We start from the raw sequence: 15,857 nt of genomic DNA on the forward strand, positions 1-15,857 counted from the left end.
ACAACTCCTCAACACAACTGTCTGAACTCCCCTCGCCTAAGAAGAGCCAGTGATGAGCTTTCACACAGCTCTTAGTGGGTTTGTCTGGAGTTTTGTTTGGGCTGAGATTTGTACCAACTACCAGAAAATGAATTTTAAATATGTTGAATTTGAAAAGCATGATCTGAAATTTAATTCAATATTTTGAATATAAAATTGTTTTTAACTCACTTAAAAATTAAACTCTAAATCCCTTAGTCAAAAATTACAAAATTCAGTTTTAGTTTGTACAATTCAGATTCAGGTTTCAATTCAGCTCAGCGTGGCATACTTTGACCACATCCTTTAGAAAGAGTAATGGAGCACACATTCACAGAAACTGTCTTCACATCAGCAAAAACAAACAAACAAAAAAAACATATTTTTTTATGCATAGGAAACAAAAAGGAATGCATCAGCATAATTGCAGCTGTCAAAAAATTGACCTGAAATTCCAATTTTTTGGTACTGAGACGTTAACCCTTTAAGAAAATCCACAAAGAAATTTTGCTTCATCATTTTGTTTATGGTATATTTTTCACATTTGATACACTGGGTGGTTTTCATATTTTTTCGTAAAGTTTTAAGTAAATGTGCAGTCTGTCAATGCAGTAAATAATTATTTTAAAAAATGAGTGACAATTGAGATGTTTTTTTACCCCAACTTTTTAAAAGCTAGCAACATTTTTTTATGGAAATAGGTTTGTGGGATGATTTCATGAATGTAGCCATTTAAAAAAAAAGGCCAAATACAATTTCAGCTGCCTGTAGAAGAATGACTATCCTCAAGGGGTAGAATAATTTTTTTTCTTTTAAATTTTTAACATGTTTTTTAAGGAAATTATTTATCATGTTGATGAGAAAGAGGTCTTTGAACCTCATACATCATATACGATACGTTTGGTGTTATAGGGTTAATACAGATAAAAGAGGATTTTCTGTGATTACTCTTCCTCATGGATGTAGCTGACAAACTAGTTCTGCCACACTGAACTGAAACTGAGTCTGAGTTGTGCAAAGTGAATCGAGTTGAATTTTCAAGTTAGTCAAATACAGTTTCAAAGCAAATTAATTCACTTTCAGAACATTCGACTCAATTTCCGATCATGCTTTTTTTAAATTCAATAATTCAAATTCCGTTTCTCGTGGCACAAATCTCAGCCCTCAGTTTTGGCTTTGTCATGGTGTTACAGTTGTTTACTTCAGAAATGGAATCTTTTAAAAACTCCCAACACCAATTTCCTCTCCCTCACTCCACCTGTCGTTTCCAAACTATCATTCCTCAAAGGAACAGATGTGTGATCCCTCGTCAAGTCTGTGTTTTTTGGTTATTGGTTTGTGTTTTGAAGGCTAATGAATCCAGTGGAACAGTGCAAACAAATTGTGTGCTTGGGAGAGATCAATACAGCTGCTGTTGGCTGAGTTGTCAGAGACGGGGGATTGCAATTTAGCTGCTGTTGTTGTTCATCAGTGTTTTACAGCTGGAAGAAAGGTTCTCATCTTTTAAACTTTCCTTAAGCTAACTTTATTTTTCTCACATTATGAAGAAATCAGAAAAACTATCGGTGCTCCCTGATGATGCTTCACCCTGACTGCAGCTCAGGTGATTTACAGAGACAGGATGTCCCAGACCTCTCTGTTTCACTGCAGTAAAATTGCCCAGACCGAACTGGCCAGTTCCCTGCACACTGAAAGTCATTAAGCTTGTTCCCATGAGGGTGTCATCACTTATCATGCCAGCTCCTGATATCCTTCTGACCCCCTTAAGTCATTACCAGCCCTGGATATGTTCCGCCCCACACCTCGTCTCACCTCACTGACAGAGCAGCGGAGTGGAGGATTCTGATATCTGTAGCTAGCCAGCCATGCAGGATGATGATAATTTGATGAACGGATGGTTTTCTAGTTAGCTATTTGATGAGGAGGGTAATTACAATGATGATTTAAACAGAGAGGGCTCTATTTATCCAAGACAGCTAACACGACAAAGGGCAACAGCGTGTGCTTGTTTAGAAGTGCATTAATGCCCTGTATAAATCAGACTTGTATACTGTAAGAGGATAGCATTTTGTGCTTCCTTTGCCTGTTTGTTTCTAGAGTGATTAAACTGAGAGGCAGAGGGAGGAGAAAAAAAGGAAAAAAAAACAGTACAAATACTAGGGCTGCAGCTATCAAATATTTTAGTATTCGAGTATTCTACTGAATATCCCATCGATTAATCGAGTAATCGGATAAAATACATTTTTGTTTAGTTAAAGAGCAGTTATTTTTCAAATGAAATTTTTTCTCTTTAAGAAATAGAATTTTCTGATACAGCATGTCAATAAGAGCACTTGCTTTGGTAGCTCCAAAAGTTGTAAACACACTTTGACACATTTTTTGTGCCTTGTACATCTCATCAAATGTTGCGGACCCAAATGGCACCCGTTTCGTAGAATGACCCATTAGTCTCCAAACTCCAGAAAAGAAGCTAGATTTGTTGTTAGTTGCTATTTTTTACAAGAGGTAGCTTGAGGGGTCTGAAAACTATCTTAATATGGCCTCAGCTCTATTTGAAATACCACTCTTTGATCTTTTTAAAAATTAAACGATTCCTCGAGGCAGAGAAAATTACTCGAGTATTTTATGTAATCGAGTACCTTGAATCATTCGAGGAATTGTTTCAGCTCTAACAAATACCAATTTTCACATTTAAAATAATCTCATTGTGCTGGTTAAGATTGTCTGTTATTAAAGGACAACTTTAAGTCTGAGTTGTTCCAGTCAACTGATAAACAAGCAGGAGTTGTGACATGAGCAATGCAGCTGATTTCTGATCAGCTGAGGCAGTGTGTGACACCACTTCTCTACCTTATCTGACACAGTTCTGTTTTGAAGTGTTTGTACTCCACCAATCTGAGGTAAAAAGCACATCACGGCAAGAACTAGTACACAGTTCTGTCATTTCTGTCAAATTGCCCTCTTCTACCGACTTGTTGTCGTAAATACAGGACCGCTGAGGGATTCTCTGATACTATTTAACATCCCTACTCATTTTATGTCTCTGTTTCTTTCGCTTCCTCACGAAAAGTTCAAAAACTTTGCTCAGCGCTTCTTTCGCTAACATCTTCCAAACTTCCGACCGACATCAATCTTTACGCCTTCCATCTCTCCTCTGTATTTCCACCCTGCCTGCAACCCCAAAATAAACCCAAACAGAATTATCAAAGGAGTCATGGATTAGGCGTTAAATGCTGGATGTGCTGAATGGGGAGCTTTGAAGTCTACAGGGCTTTGAGGCGAAAATGTCACCATCGGTATCAAACTTTGAATATTACTCCTTCATCATCCCTGGCTCACCTCTTTTCGTCCCTGCTGTAGATCAAGCATGCAAACCACTGTCTCCTCCACATCTCCGTAAACCTCACTTCCTGTGCTCCGACTGATGCGTGTGCAGGCCATGAAGTTAAAGGTCAGAAATATTGATGGTTGATTAAATGATTGAACGTTGTAGCTGGAAGGTGGGTGAGTAGTAAAATGCATCAGTTCATGCTGCGACAGACCCATGACAGATACGTAGAGAAAGATCCCATGTGTTAAAGAAAAGAATAAAGGACAGTTCTGTGTAGTTTCCAGATACAAAAGAGACTAAACGTGGAAATGGAGTCTCTTGCTCTGTGAGGCTTCCAACACTGTTACTTCAAATGGAATGAGTTATTCGTGGTATGAGGAAAAGGGAGCTTTGCTGTCATAAATAGTTAGCCATTACATTGGACTGAGCTATTTCACAAGATATTGTAACATGAAGGGAGTGGGCAGAGAGAAAGGAGTGAAAACACAGGCGGGGATAGCAAACAGAGGGAGAGGCTGCCGTGCCTGGTGTAACCACAGATCCCACCTTGCTTTGATACATTACTGACTGAACCGTTCATTTCCATAAGCCCGGCGAGGCCGCCTAATAAGACATTGGTATTCTCCTCCTGGCCCGGCCCTGCTCTTCCATAAGTCCTGCGCACGCACACCCAGAGCCCTCAGCATGATCTCATTTCCTGTCTGTGCACCACTACAAACAAACCAGCCGTCAAAGGCTCGATTGTTCCGATTCTCTGAGCATTGTCGGTGGAACTGCTGTTGCTTCTTAGTTGTTCCCACAAAAACAAATCCCAATGCACACACACACACACACACACACGCACACACACATGGACCCACATGACGATCAGCGTGAGGTGCCGAGGGTGTCTACAAGAGTTCACTCCATATATTGTGGTTCTGCAAACACACTCATAAACACACACTGGCAAGGACGTAGATATGCTCACAACATAACCCGCCTGTGGAGTAGAGATAACTGGGGCTAAACAAAGGCCCTTTAATGTCAGTGTAAGCCCTTGTCCTGAAGGGGGCTTTGTGTGTGTGTACGTGTGGTTTGTGTCCGTCTGTCTTTCAGTTTGTACATACTGTACAAGCTTTTGTGTTTGTTTGGAAAACTTAGCAAAACAGATATAAAATGAGGAAAAAAGGAGGAGGAGGGGAAAGTTAAGGTTCCAGTTCTTTAATCTTTTAATGATGGAAAGATCCAGAGAAATAAGAGAGCAGCAAAGAGGAAGAGAGACCGCTGAGAGAGCAAAGTGAGTAAATAAACTTAAAAAACAAAAGAATATCCCCATAAAAGTAAATAAACAAGGGGTTTCTGGGAAATGTCTCACAAAACATTTCACTCACACACTTTTTGTCTTGGTGTGAATTTTCACTAGTTTTTAAAAAATCTCTGTCACTCATGACAGCTTCAAGGGCTCCTACCGGGCGCAGAGCTTTGAACTCTAGCCAGGAAGTAGTGGTGTTTCCCAGACCTGACTTTTGTGAAGTCGATGCAACAGCCAGAATAGAAAATAGAAGAAGATGAAAACCTGCTTTTTTTAGTTGGTGCGGAGGAGGCGAGATAGTTTAGCAAGAGGAGGTTGAAGAGCGAATAGTGTATCTGGCAGCGAGGGCACTGTATCCATCCCACTCCTCTGGCGGTGCTGAGTGGAGTTCCTGGCAGGCTCAAATGGCCCTGCACCCTTCTGATAACTCACCCGCTTGGCTCTCCATTGTCTCTACATTCCAGTGGCTTAAAATGGAGGTCGCCTTTTTTCTGACGCCGTATCACCATCCACGAGGAGAATGTCAAACCTTTCATGAGAGCAGGAAACCAGCGAACAGCGAGAGCTGTCCGCTTCACTTAACTCTGAGCTTTACTCCATCACATGATAAATTTTGGCTTAATTTGATTTAATGTAGAGTTCTACTTTGAAGTGTGTGGATTCAGTTCTTGTGACTTCGCCAGGCTGTGGTGAGATGCTTAATCAGTAGCTTCTGATGAGTGTTTTTCCTCGTTCAATGTGTGTGTGTGCGTGTGAGTGAGTGTTGTGGTGACTACTCAGCTAGACACGACGCCGGCTCTGTGCCGCACCCCCAAACCACTTGTGAGTTTCTCTATCACCATAAAAACACATCTGACTCTAGTCTGACATCTGACCAGCCTTTACCCAGAAGCCCTTGCTCCATTGGGGGGGGGTTTGGAGGCGTTAAACCCAAGCCCTTTGCCTGCATTGACCTGCCCTCACCCTTTATCCCTGAGTGCCCCATCACATGGGGCTGAATGTGGAAAGAGTGTGGAAGGAATGTGACGGCAGCGCAGGCTCTTCTCGCGCTCCTCTGGTGCTTGAAAGACGAGACAAACTTCTTCCCCTCTGACATCTTCTCTAACCTTTTCTCTCTTTATTCCTCTCAGCTGTCCTCAGTCAGGCCCCGGTCACTGTCAAGTTCAATCCTCATCAACCCTTCTCTGCTCTCAGGCCAGGGTGGTATTTAAGATAAATTTAGGGAAGAGACTAAAACTTTAAATTCTCCTTCTTTACATGCATTTCTTGCTTTTCTCTCTCCTTGTGTGTATTTGACACTTCCTTTCCACCTGAATCTACCTGCTCTTTGTATTTAATGCATGTTTGTGGTGTTTGATTAAAGGTTTTTTCCTGTACTGTTTTTACCATAGACTGTTAAAAAACATGGATGTAGTCTCTAGGGCTGCAGCTATCAAATATTTTAGTATTCGAGTATTCTACTGAATATCCCATCCAGTAATCGAGTAATCGGATAAAATACATTTTTGTTAAGTTAAAGAGCAGTTATTTTTCAAATGAAAATTTTTCTCTTTAAGAAATAGAATTTTCTGATACAGAATGTCAATAAGAGCACTTACTTTGTTAGCTCCAAAATTTGTAAACACACTTTGACACATTTTTTGTGCCTTATACATCTCATCAAATGTTGCGGACCCAAATGGCACCCGTTTCGTAGAATGACCCATTAGTCTCCAAACATAGGCCTCAGCTTTATTTGAAATACCACTCTTTGATCTTTTTTTAAATTAAACGATTCCTCGAGGCAGAGAAAATTACTGGAGTATTTTTTGTAATCGCGTACCTCGAATCATTCGAGGAATCGTTTCAGCTCTAGTAGTCTCCCCGATGTCACCCGTCTGTTTCTGAAATGGAAAATGAAGCACATCGGCTATAGCGGCCATATTGGTAGTGGCAAGGGCTTTGCGTACAGCTATAGGGTGCCTGTCGGTCACGTGACCTGAGCTTTACTTCTGATTGGTTGAGCTCAGGATCTTAATATCCTCTGAGCGGCCGAGTTAGAAAAAAAATCACCACCCGTACAGTGTGTGCTGATGGTAAAATTAGCGACTTAGACAGGAGACGCTTCTTGAACCAGGCTGTAAATAGGTTAATTTCTGCTTTGAAAACTGCTTTTTTTGGTTTGGTGTGTTTGTGACTTCTGGTACTTCTGGAGCCAGCCTCAAGTGAACACTCGAGAAACAGCAGATTTCAGCACTTCAACATTTACCTTTTATCAACACATAAACAAGCACAAAAAGTTTTTAAAGTTTGAGTACTTTTTGTATGAGCTACTTGACACTTAGAGTTTGTATTTGCTAGCAGGCGTAGCTTCACAGCAGCTCTGAGGACATTGTAGGACACTGAAGTTTCTGTTTTATAGGCCAGAGGTCTGTTTATGTGTGTGTGGGAGCACCAGCATCATGCCCAGAGCTCGGGGTTCACCCTTGTCTGCAGCGGACACTGTGATGCAGACAGACAGCTCTCTCCTGAGCTCCTTCAGGCCGTGTGTTTGTGTCTATGTGTTTGTGTCTGTGTGTGTGTGTGTGTGTGTGTGTGTGTGTGTGTGCGGTGGCTGACCTCAGACGACAGGTGCCTCTGCATCCCACAGCAGGCGCGCGCACTATCACAAATAGCCCCTGCACAAGTTTCCTTGATGCGAGTTAACCAAACAGACAGTTGCCTTGTGACAGAGCTACAAACACATAAAGCCTGCGCCGAGCCACATGCTACGATCATCCGAAGGGACTTCAGCATCTCAGGGCGTGTCTTCCCCGCCGCAGACAGACCGGCTACAGTGATGAGGACAGAAAACAAAAGAAACAGCTTCAGGTTTTCTCTGTTCCCTCCTCATGTTTGCTCACATAGTTTAAAGGGAAACTCTCCAACATCGTGTTATATTTGTAATCCTCCTGTAATTAGATGCGACTCCTCTGATGGCCTTTTGGATTTCACAGAGGAAAAGGTGCCGCGGAGTGTATAAGCAGATGTGACTGGGTTAAAGAATTTACCGCGGCGGTGTCACAGCTCGTTGTAACAGTTACAGAGACGAACAGTTGTGTTCTTAACATCAAGAAAAGCTGTGTCAGCGAGCGTTTGAATATTTCAGCTTTAGACTTTTAGCTTCAGTTTTAATAGTGTCAGAGATCTTTTTACCCATCATGCTCTCCACCAGCCGCTGTTCAAACACGCTCGGTTTGTTTACCTCTTTATGCATCACCGTGCCCCCCCCCCCCCTCCACCTCTTCTCTCTCCTCCTTCCCTTCTGTTTTTATTTTGGCAGAAAATTGTGTTGGATTATTTCAACACATTTTCCCTTTATCCCGTTGGAAGCCAGTTTCAAGTGGAGAGGATTACGTCGCTAAATACGTTTCCTTTTGGTACAAAGCTCCAAAGCCACACACCAGTGAAAGGGGGCCTTGATAAGAAAATTGTGTCAAGTGCACTACCTTTCCTCACTGCTCACCTCCCCCTCGACATCCTCTCAACCCAATTTTCCTCTTGTTTGCTTCCCAACATTGACACCCAGTCTTATTCCCCTTGGTTAATTTCTATTTTCTATTCAGGACTATTTTGACATCTAGTGGGGTGATAAAGTAGGGGTAAGCCTGTCAAACCTCTCTCTCACATTGTGCTCTCATTTCATATTCTGGCGTTCTAACGTAAAGGAGATTTGAATGTCTATTCACTCAAAGATTAACTGGTTTATTTCTCTCCTTCTCTCTACCTGCAGTATAACTTCGTGGGGAGAATCCTCGGCCCTCGGGGACTCACAGCCAAACAGTTGGAAGCAGAGACGGGATGCAAAATCATGGTGCGAGGCAAGAGCTCCATGAGAGACAAGAAGAAGGTGAGCTAATCAGCATGGCAATGTGCCCAGTGTGTTTAATGAGTTTTATCTCCTGATAACAATGTAACTCATTAAATTAGATTCAACTTGCACAAATAAAGAAAACAATTTGACATTTATTCTATCGAACCGTTTAGAATGAGCAAACAAACCTCTTTATTCCTCTGCTTAAGATGTTACACACACATAAGGGACAAGCTGGGACCACACACGCGCTGGGTGGCTGGTGGCTGGTGGCTGTGCTCTGACATCCGATCAGGCTGTTTGTGAAATGCTGTGCAGTGGAAAGTACAGGAGGCAGTAGTAAAGGAGGCACACGAGGCCAGTGGCAGCCTCTATTTCTGGACCCACACAGCTGAGGCTGGAGACATTAAAGGCTAATGTTGTGTGTTTATGTATCCAGGGACTCCAAAAAACCTCTCTGTGTTCTTTTACCTTCATTTTTTAAAATTTTATTTCTTCAACAAGCACATCACAACATTTGAGAATCCAGAGGGACTGACGATTGCAGGAGAATGTTGATGAAATCCAGGCTATGTTTAGCTGTCCTGTATTGCACTACAGTCAGGTCAGCCTTGTAATAGTATGTCTTTTAAGCCTCCAAAGCTGACTCATAGCATATTTCAGCTGCCTACATATTGAATCCAGATACACGGCACCATTCAGCCCCAGCAGACGATTGAACAATGAAAATCAAAGCTTTGAATGCTATAATAACTTACGTTCATCCCTGAGGGATTGCAGTGTGTGTCAGATCAGATTTACTGATGTACTTTGAAGCTACAGTGAGGATAAAATGACAGTTTTGAAAATTGTGATATTTCAAGCATCTGTGCATGTTTCGCCCATGGGCTTAAACCGTGCCATAACGGCTGCTTTTGGCTGCGTTATTTTTGTTATCTATTGCTTGAGTGACACCTTTTTGGAGTCACATCGCTGTAAGCCTCTCCCTCTTTTTTCCCTTTCCAGTTCAACCCCCTGGTTGCTCTGGACTGTGAGGCAGTTGTGCCACATTGCGATGCATTTACATAAGTCAGACGAAGGGTATTTCATGGGAATCACCTTCTCTCTCTACACACACACACTCACACACACAGAGCAGAGTCCGCGCAGGCTTCACACACAAAGATGTACACAGATTTTTCAGCTGAGTCATAATCTTAGGAGCTCCAGTTTGCTGCAGGGCCAAACGTTTCCTTCCCTCTTTTCTATCTTTTTTTTTTTTATGGCCACTGTTTCGTATTTTAATTCTTGTCTCTTCCTCCCATTTCCCTCAGAGTGTGTTCATTATCATAGAACAAGATGAAGACACTCTGCTCCGGTTCTTTCTTTAGAATTAGATCCCAAAGTCGTTAAACGAGAGTGAACACGCTCAAGCATGTACAAACCCTCACACACACACACACACACACACACACACACACACACACACACACATGCTGGTGAAGTTCTTAGCTCATTACATGAATGTGTGATAACCCTCATCATCTCGGTGCTCTTAAAACTTAATGACCTGTGCCACTTTGTTTGGACAGGACCCGTCAAAGGCCCTGTGCAATTACCACACTGACAAAGCCCCGTAGAGTTCAACATTTATACATAGATACAGAGAGACAGATGAGAAGGACCGCTGTTTCACTCAGTGGTCTTGTGAGGGGTGAAGTGAATTACTAAGTGTGTTATATATAGTGCTGGATCCACTCTGTCTATTAATAATGAAAGCTTTTAAACTCTCGAATGATATTATATCATGTCAAGTCTCTAAACAAAGCTAGATTAACAAACTCCTACTGTCTGGTTTGGATATTTAGAATAATATCTGGTAGGCCTGTCACAATAACAAATTTTGTTAGACGATAATTTTCCAAAATATTCTTGCCGATAAACCATATTATTGTCAATATTTTTTTGATTTTTTTTCCATTTTTTCATTGATGTAATTCTGATAGATGGGATAATAAAGTGAGTACACCATATCAAAAGCAAGAAACTTTAATTTCTTAGGAGTATTTAACTGTAATTTAAAGGTCAGGATCTTTTAAATAAAATAAATTAAACAAAAAATATAATAAATTTAACAAACAAGAAAGAGAAAAAAATACAATGAAAATAAAATGGACTCTATTTTAGAAAAAAATACATGTCAATGAAAATAATTAATACTAATCAAAAACAATAAAACATAGACCCTGTCTCTAAAGAAAAAACGAACCCCCTCCCCAAAAAAAAACAACAACAACAAAAACAAAACAAAACAATAAATAGCCTTAATAAAAGGGAGTTTATACAGTTGCTGAATTGTTTGTAACATGTACTTTTTCCCAGTCAATCCGTACTGTCTGTCAAACATTTTTAACATTTCTGGCTTTCAACCGTATTGAAGGCCTGCATTTCTTTGGCAATGTAGCTGTCTTTGAGCGCCCACCATTTGGCGCTTTTATTTCTATTTACTTTGCAGACCAAAAGCCTCAGTAAGAGCAGATTGTCTAAGAACAAGGCTCCGCTGCACCTCCCCTTCTTCTTCGTCGCCACTATTTTCAAACAAATGCGACATATCAGCTCGTTGGTGTTCATGAGCTCACACTTTGTTCATTCTGATAAAAAACAAAATATTCCCACACTGGGACTGTGGCAGGCGGCTTAAAAAAGGTATCTTTCGTGCCATCAAGATCGCATTTTTGACAGATGCTCACTCCGCTATAAATCAGCTATAGAACCTATGCACCCCGATGTTAGGAAAGATAGACGTAGTGAGCCATCTTCTCATTCAGCCTCTTTGGTCGAAAGAGAGGGGAAAACAAACATGCATGCGCGTGTCGGTTTATCGAGGACGTTTTTATTTATCGTTAGGTTAATTGGTTTATTGATTATCGTGACAGCCCTATTATCAGGTCAAACTGGGGAAGACTGTTAATCAACAAAAGAAAAAAGACACACACACTGATCTGCTTCCACTCTGACTTCATCACAAGACTCAGGACTGCTGTGCGTGGCCCTCTCTTGTGTCATGGCTGTGGCTCAGCCCCCAGACAAAAGCCTCAGCTGTGGCCTCCAGTCGCTGCATCCTCAACCTCAGTATTTCCAGCTTGATGCCCTGTGGCAGCAGAGGAAGCCGCGGGAGCAGCTTAGCCAGTGTGTTTATTCAGGATCCATTAGCGGCAGCGTTTTTATGCTCTCAATAATTCAGCTGGTTGCTCCCTCCTGGGCCGCACTGCCTGGCGGGGAGTCGGCTCACTGGAGCTATGCGGTGGGAGCGAGTCGGGCAGAGGAGGGAGAGAAAGGGAGCGATAGAGGGAGGGGGCACAGTAAAATAAAGAACAATGTGGAGGGAAGAAAAGCAGATCAAGTAGAAAATAAGACTGAGATGAAGAGATAAATGTGGGACTTCACTCTTCACAAAACAGAGCAAGTATAATTCTAATAATTAGGTATATCCTGATCACTCTCCCCCTCTTAATCCCTTTTAAATTCTCTGATTATACACACTCTGATCCTTTTAGCTAGCCTTTGCTTCTTTAGCCACAGCCAGACAAACATTATCTCATTGAAGATTTATTCACATAGACTTGGTGTTGTAGCTTCCAGCCATGGAAGCTGCTTTAGTTATTGTTTGTCATAATTAGATGGCGTTAAAAATTCTCTCTACCTGTCCTGAGATGATTTTGTATTAACTTAGCAGAAAGAATCCAGCAGATATTATCTCGCTGACGTGCAGCCATAATTGCAGTGTTTAAAATAATGAGATTACAGAAGTCACCGGTGTATTGGTTTGTTTATTTGGACTTGTTCAGTGTAAATGATAGGAGACAGGAGACATGAAGCAGAACAATAACCCTTTTATGACTTCATTTCACACCTTGTTCACCTTTTTGGACACATTATTTTAGACAGATTGCTAACTCCACTGAGTGCACAGCATTCAAGAGCTCAACACCACAGCACTCTCTGTCTCTGTCTTTCTTTGTTTTCTTTTTAAGTCTGAGCTGGCCAGAGGGAGGAAGCTTATTTGCTCATTTCTTTATTTTGCTGTAATAGATGTAAGTAAAAAGGGCTCCTCCAAAATAACATCTGGATCCACAGAAATTAAATCACAGGTACAATTACTTTCAAAAGTGAAGCCCTGATTCATTTAGTTTTCTGTGCACACCTCTCTCAGTGAGAGATTACAAATGGCACCTGCACAGCTGTGTTATTCTGAGCCACGCTGAGTGTCCTTGGGGAACTCGACTTGGAGAAACAGTCTGTGTCAGATTGTCCTGGCTGTTTATTTGTGCCATGATTTGTTTTGCTGTCTGTCAGTAGCAGCTTAAATATGTCATGGACAGCACACACGCTTTACCTTCAGCCAAATTGACCCCATGTTGCTGTGCTTAAAACTAGATGGTGTCACTTTTAATCAAAATGAAACAGACATCCAGTCAGTGATGCTCTCATTTGCTCTTTTAGCATTTTCATCTCCTGATCTCTAACACCCTGACCTGATTCAGCTCAAAGTGTTGTCGTCTTCTTCATTTACAGTTGAGACAGAGCGGGTACGTTGATAAGAAAAGTACAGCAATATCACAGGATTTCTTTTACAGAGTTGAGATAAATGTGAAGACGCTGATGACTAATAGTGTGACGTAGATCGTGCCTGTGTCACGTTACTGAAGCTAGTTTTATAACCTCATTTAATGATGTGTGCTGTATTATTGTTTCTTATCCTGAACGTTTCCCTTTGTTACTCTCAAGGTTTACACTCTCTGAGGATTTAGACATGAACTTTAAAGTGAGTTTAAACTAAAGCTGTCAGAGCAAAGGACCAAAATTAAGAAAGAGTTTTTAAACTCTGCAGCGTTTATTGTCATACTTATAACATTTTTTGACAGCTTGACTTATTTGCAAAGACTTTTCATTCTGAGAACTCTTAAAAAGAATCATTTTTTTTTATTCAAGATTTCTATTCAAGTTGATATTTTTTGTCACTATCACTACATTCAGCCACCATTTGTCCTTTCTTGCCCCCGATGCTCCTCCCTGCACCTGTTTGTCCTGCTGGCATTAAGCCTCAACCCCGGCAGGGTACGTCCTTCAGAATCAAAGGAGCGGGGACCGTTCACAGAAGCAGAGGCAGAGTTAAAACCAGGTCAAGATTTCTCTCTGAGTGTTAAGTGCAACATTGGTAGGACAAAATAGTGGCAGCTCATAGTCCACATTCTCGTTGAGGCAGCAGTGTGGTTCATAAATTCAGACTGACCTTCAGCCGCTGCGCTGAGGATTGAAAGCTTTGTCGGCAAATATGGGTGCTGTTGTGTGCTGTCGTGTGCTCTTGTGTGTTGCAGTAAATTGCTTCCAGCTTCAGGGGTTCAGGGGGAATGCTGGTATTGAGGATCACTGAAGTAAAATGTGAACAACCAGCCTGAACTGTCTGGTTTTATTTTGAACACAACCTGCAAACGGTAAGGACTGGTCAGAAGTAGGGCTGAACAATTAATCAAATTTAAACCGACATCCCAATGTAACAGAGTGCAATTTTCAAATCGTAGAGTCTGCATTTCATAAAAATTAAATTTTAAAACAGTTTCATGTACACAAACCTTCAGTCTATTTAATTTCATGACCACATGTAGGCCTTTCCTACATACTATAGAATGATAAAGAATGATTTTATTAATTAAAAATAAATAATAATTAAAATAAAATAAAATAAAATAAAATAAAACAAAATAAAATAAATAAAATAAAGTAAACTAAATAAATAAATAAAACAAAATTCAACAAAAAAAAATTAATAAATAAATGGATGAATAAATAAAATTGCATGCTTAATTGCAATCGCAATATTAGTCCAAAAATCACAATTAGATCATTTTCCAAAATCGTTCAGCCCTAGTCAGAAGCAAGAGACTTATTTAACAATTTTCATAACCTTTTTGCGTGCGGTGTCCCCCATGTGGAGATTTGAAGCTGCCCAGACTCAAGATCAGGAGTGAGACAGCCGTCAGGCAAACAGGTGCTGCACAGACACACGATGGACGTCAGGCCACATAGCTGATGCGCAGTCTTTCCTTCTGATCCTATTCTTAGATGTTATTTCTACATGCCGAGGCCGTGCTATTTATTCATACCGCATATTTTGCCAAAAGCGATTACCCTCCGCGACGTGGTTACTGCCGTGGCATTTGATGTCGGGCGAGCGTGGACATTCCCGTCAGAGGCCTTCCCAGTATTCCCCTTCCCTTGAGCCACCCTCCCTTCTCCTTTTCTCACCCTCCCACCAGGCCCCCCTCTCTCCACCCCTCATGTTTGTCATGCTGTCACTTTCTCTCAGAGGGGGCACAGTGACCTTGTTCCACAGGCAGTCACGCTGGTGTGAGGCGTGTGCATGTGAGTGTGTGTGTATTCCTCTTTTTTGCTCTTTGAACACAGTCCAAACCAAATCTGAAAGTTGCCCCAGCGGCTGGCATGTGATCCACTGAGATTTATTGACAGACTGCAACATTCTGTCAATAAATGTGCATTTATGTCCACCATGTGCTCTCCTGCACTATCCTGCATACAGCAGCCTTCATAGCCTGTCAGTCTGTGCCCCCTTTCAAAAAATGCTGAGTCATCTTCCAGTCCCTGTGTCCCTTAATAGGCCATGAGCAAACAGCCCTGGTGAAATAATGGCCAGACTGCTGAAACTAGGCCCTCCCCCCTGTGTGGAAAAGGGGAAAACGAGAGGGGAATATTGAACTTTTTCCTGTGTGTATGTGTGTGTGAGTGTGTGTGTTGTAAAGAGCAGTGCCATGGCAACAGGTCTCAGTGGAGTAGAAAGGAGGTGGGTGGCACTTAGCTCGAGGTGTATGCATGTGTGTGCATTGATCCTATTGAAACCATGTCAGGTGACCCTCCTGCAGAGCAAAACAATGCATTGTTTGTAATCAAGACACAATCCCAGTGACTCACTACTCCCAAATGAGCAGCCATGTGAAGCTGAGGTGGTCGGAGTGGGCGGGGTTAAGTGGCACATTGATCATCTACAAGCTGCTCAAACCCTCACCAGCAGCAGGAGGCCAGAGATCTGTGAGATGCTCCTTTTTATGCTGACCTCTTTTTGAGAAAAATCAATGACAGATCTGTTTTTTGAAATATTCCTGACTCACACTGCTTTTGACATCTCTGTTTTGTCTTCATCAGAACCAGTCAGATCCCGCCGCCGTAACTTTATAATCCCCTTTTTTGTGGTGTCACTCATCAGAGAAACCGTGGTTGTCTTTTTCCGACAACCTAGACCTCAGCTCCTCACCTCAGGGGGAAGTAGTCAGCTTTCAAAACCGCTGGCTTTCATGGTCGTACAGTGACATGTGATACAACCTCAAAAG

The 15,857-nt window shown here is 41.7% G+C and overlaps 1 protein-coding gene across 6 annotated transcripts in view; it reads left to right on the top strand.

Moving 5' to 3' along the window:
• The window catches only part of qkia (QKI, KH domain containing, RNA binding a), an 82,878-nt gene that overhangs the window by 35,681 nt on the left and 31,340 nt on the right, over nt 1-15,857 (top strand). For all 6 annotated transcript variants that reach the window (XM_074691337.1, XM_074691340.1, XM_074691336.1 and 3 more), the window contains exon 3: nt 8,395-8,511. In XM_074691337.1, coding sequence (XP_074547438.1) covers nt 8,395-8,511 — 117 coding nt within the window. The remainder of the gene's footprint in view (nt 1-8,394; nt 8,512-15,857) is intronic.

Source organism: Halichoeres trimaculatus, unplaced genomic scaffold (genome assembly GCF_033239565.1).
Source record: "Halichoeres trimaculatus isolate MK-OKI-2021-1 unplaced genomic scaffold, fHalTri1.1 fHalTri1_scaffold_17, whole genome shotgun sequence".
NCBI classification, from domain to species: Eukaryota; Metazoa; Chordata; class Actinopteri; order Labriformes; family Labridae; genus Halichoeres; species Halichoeres trimaculatus.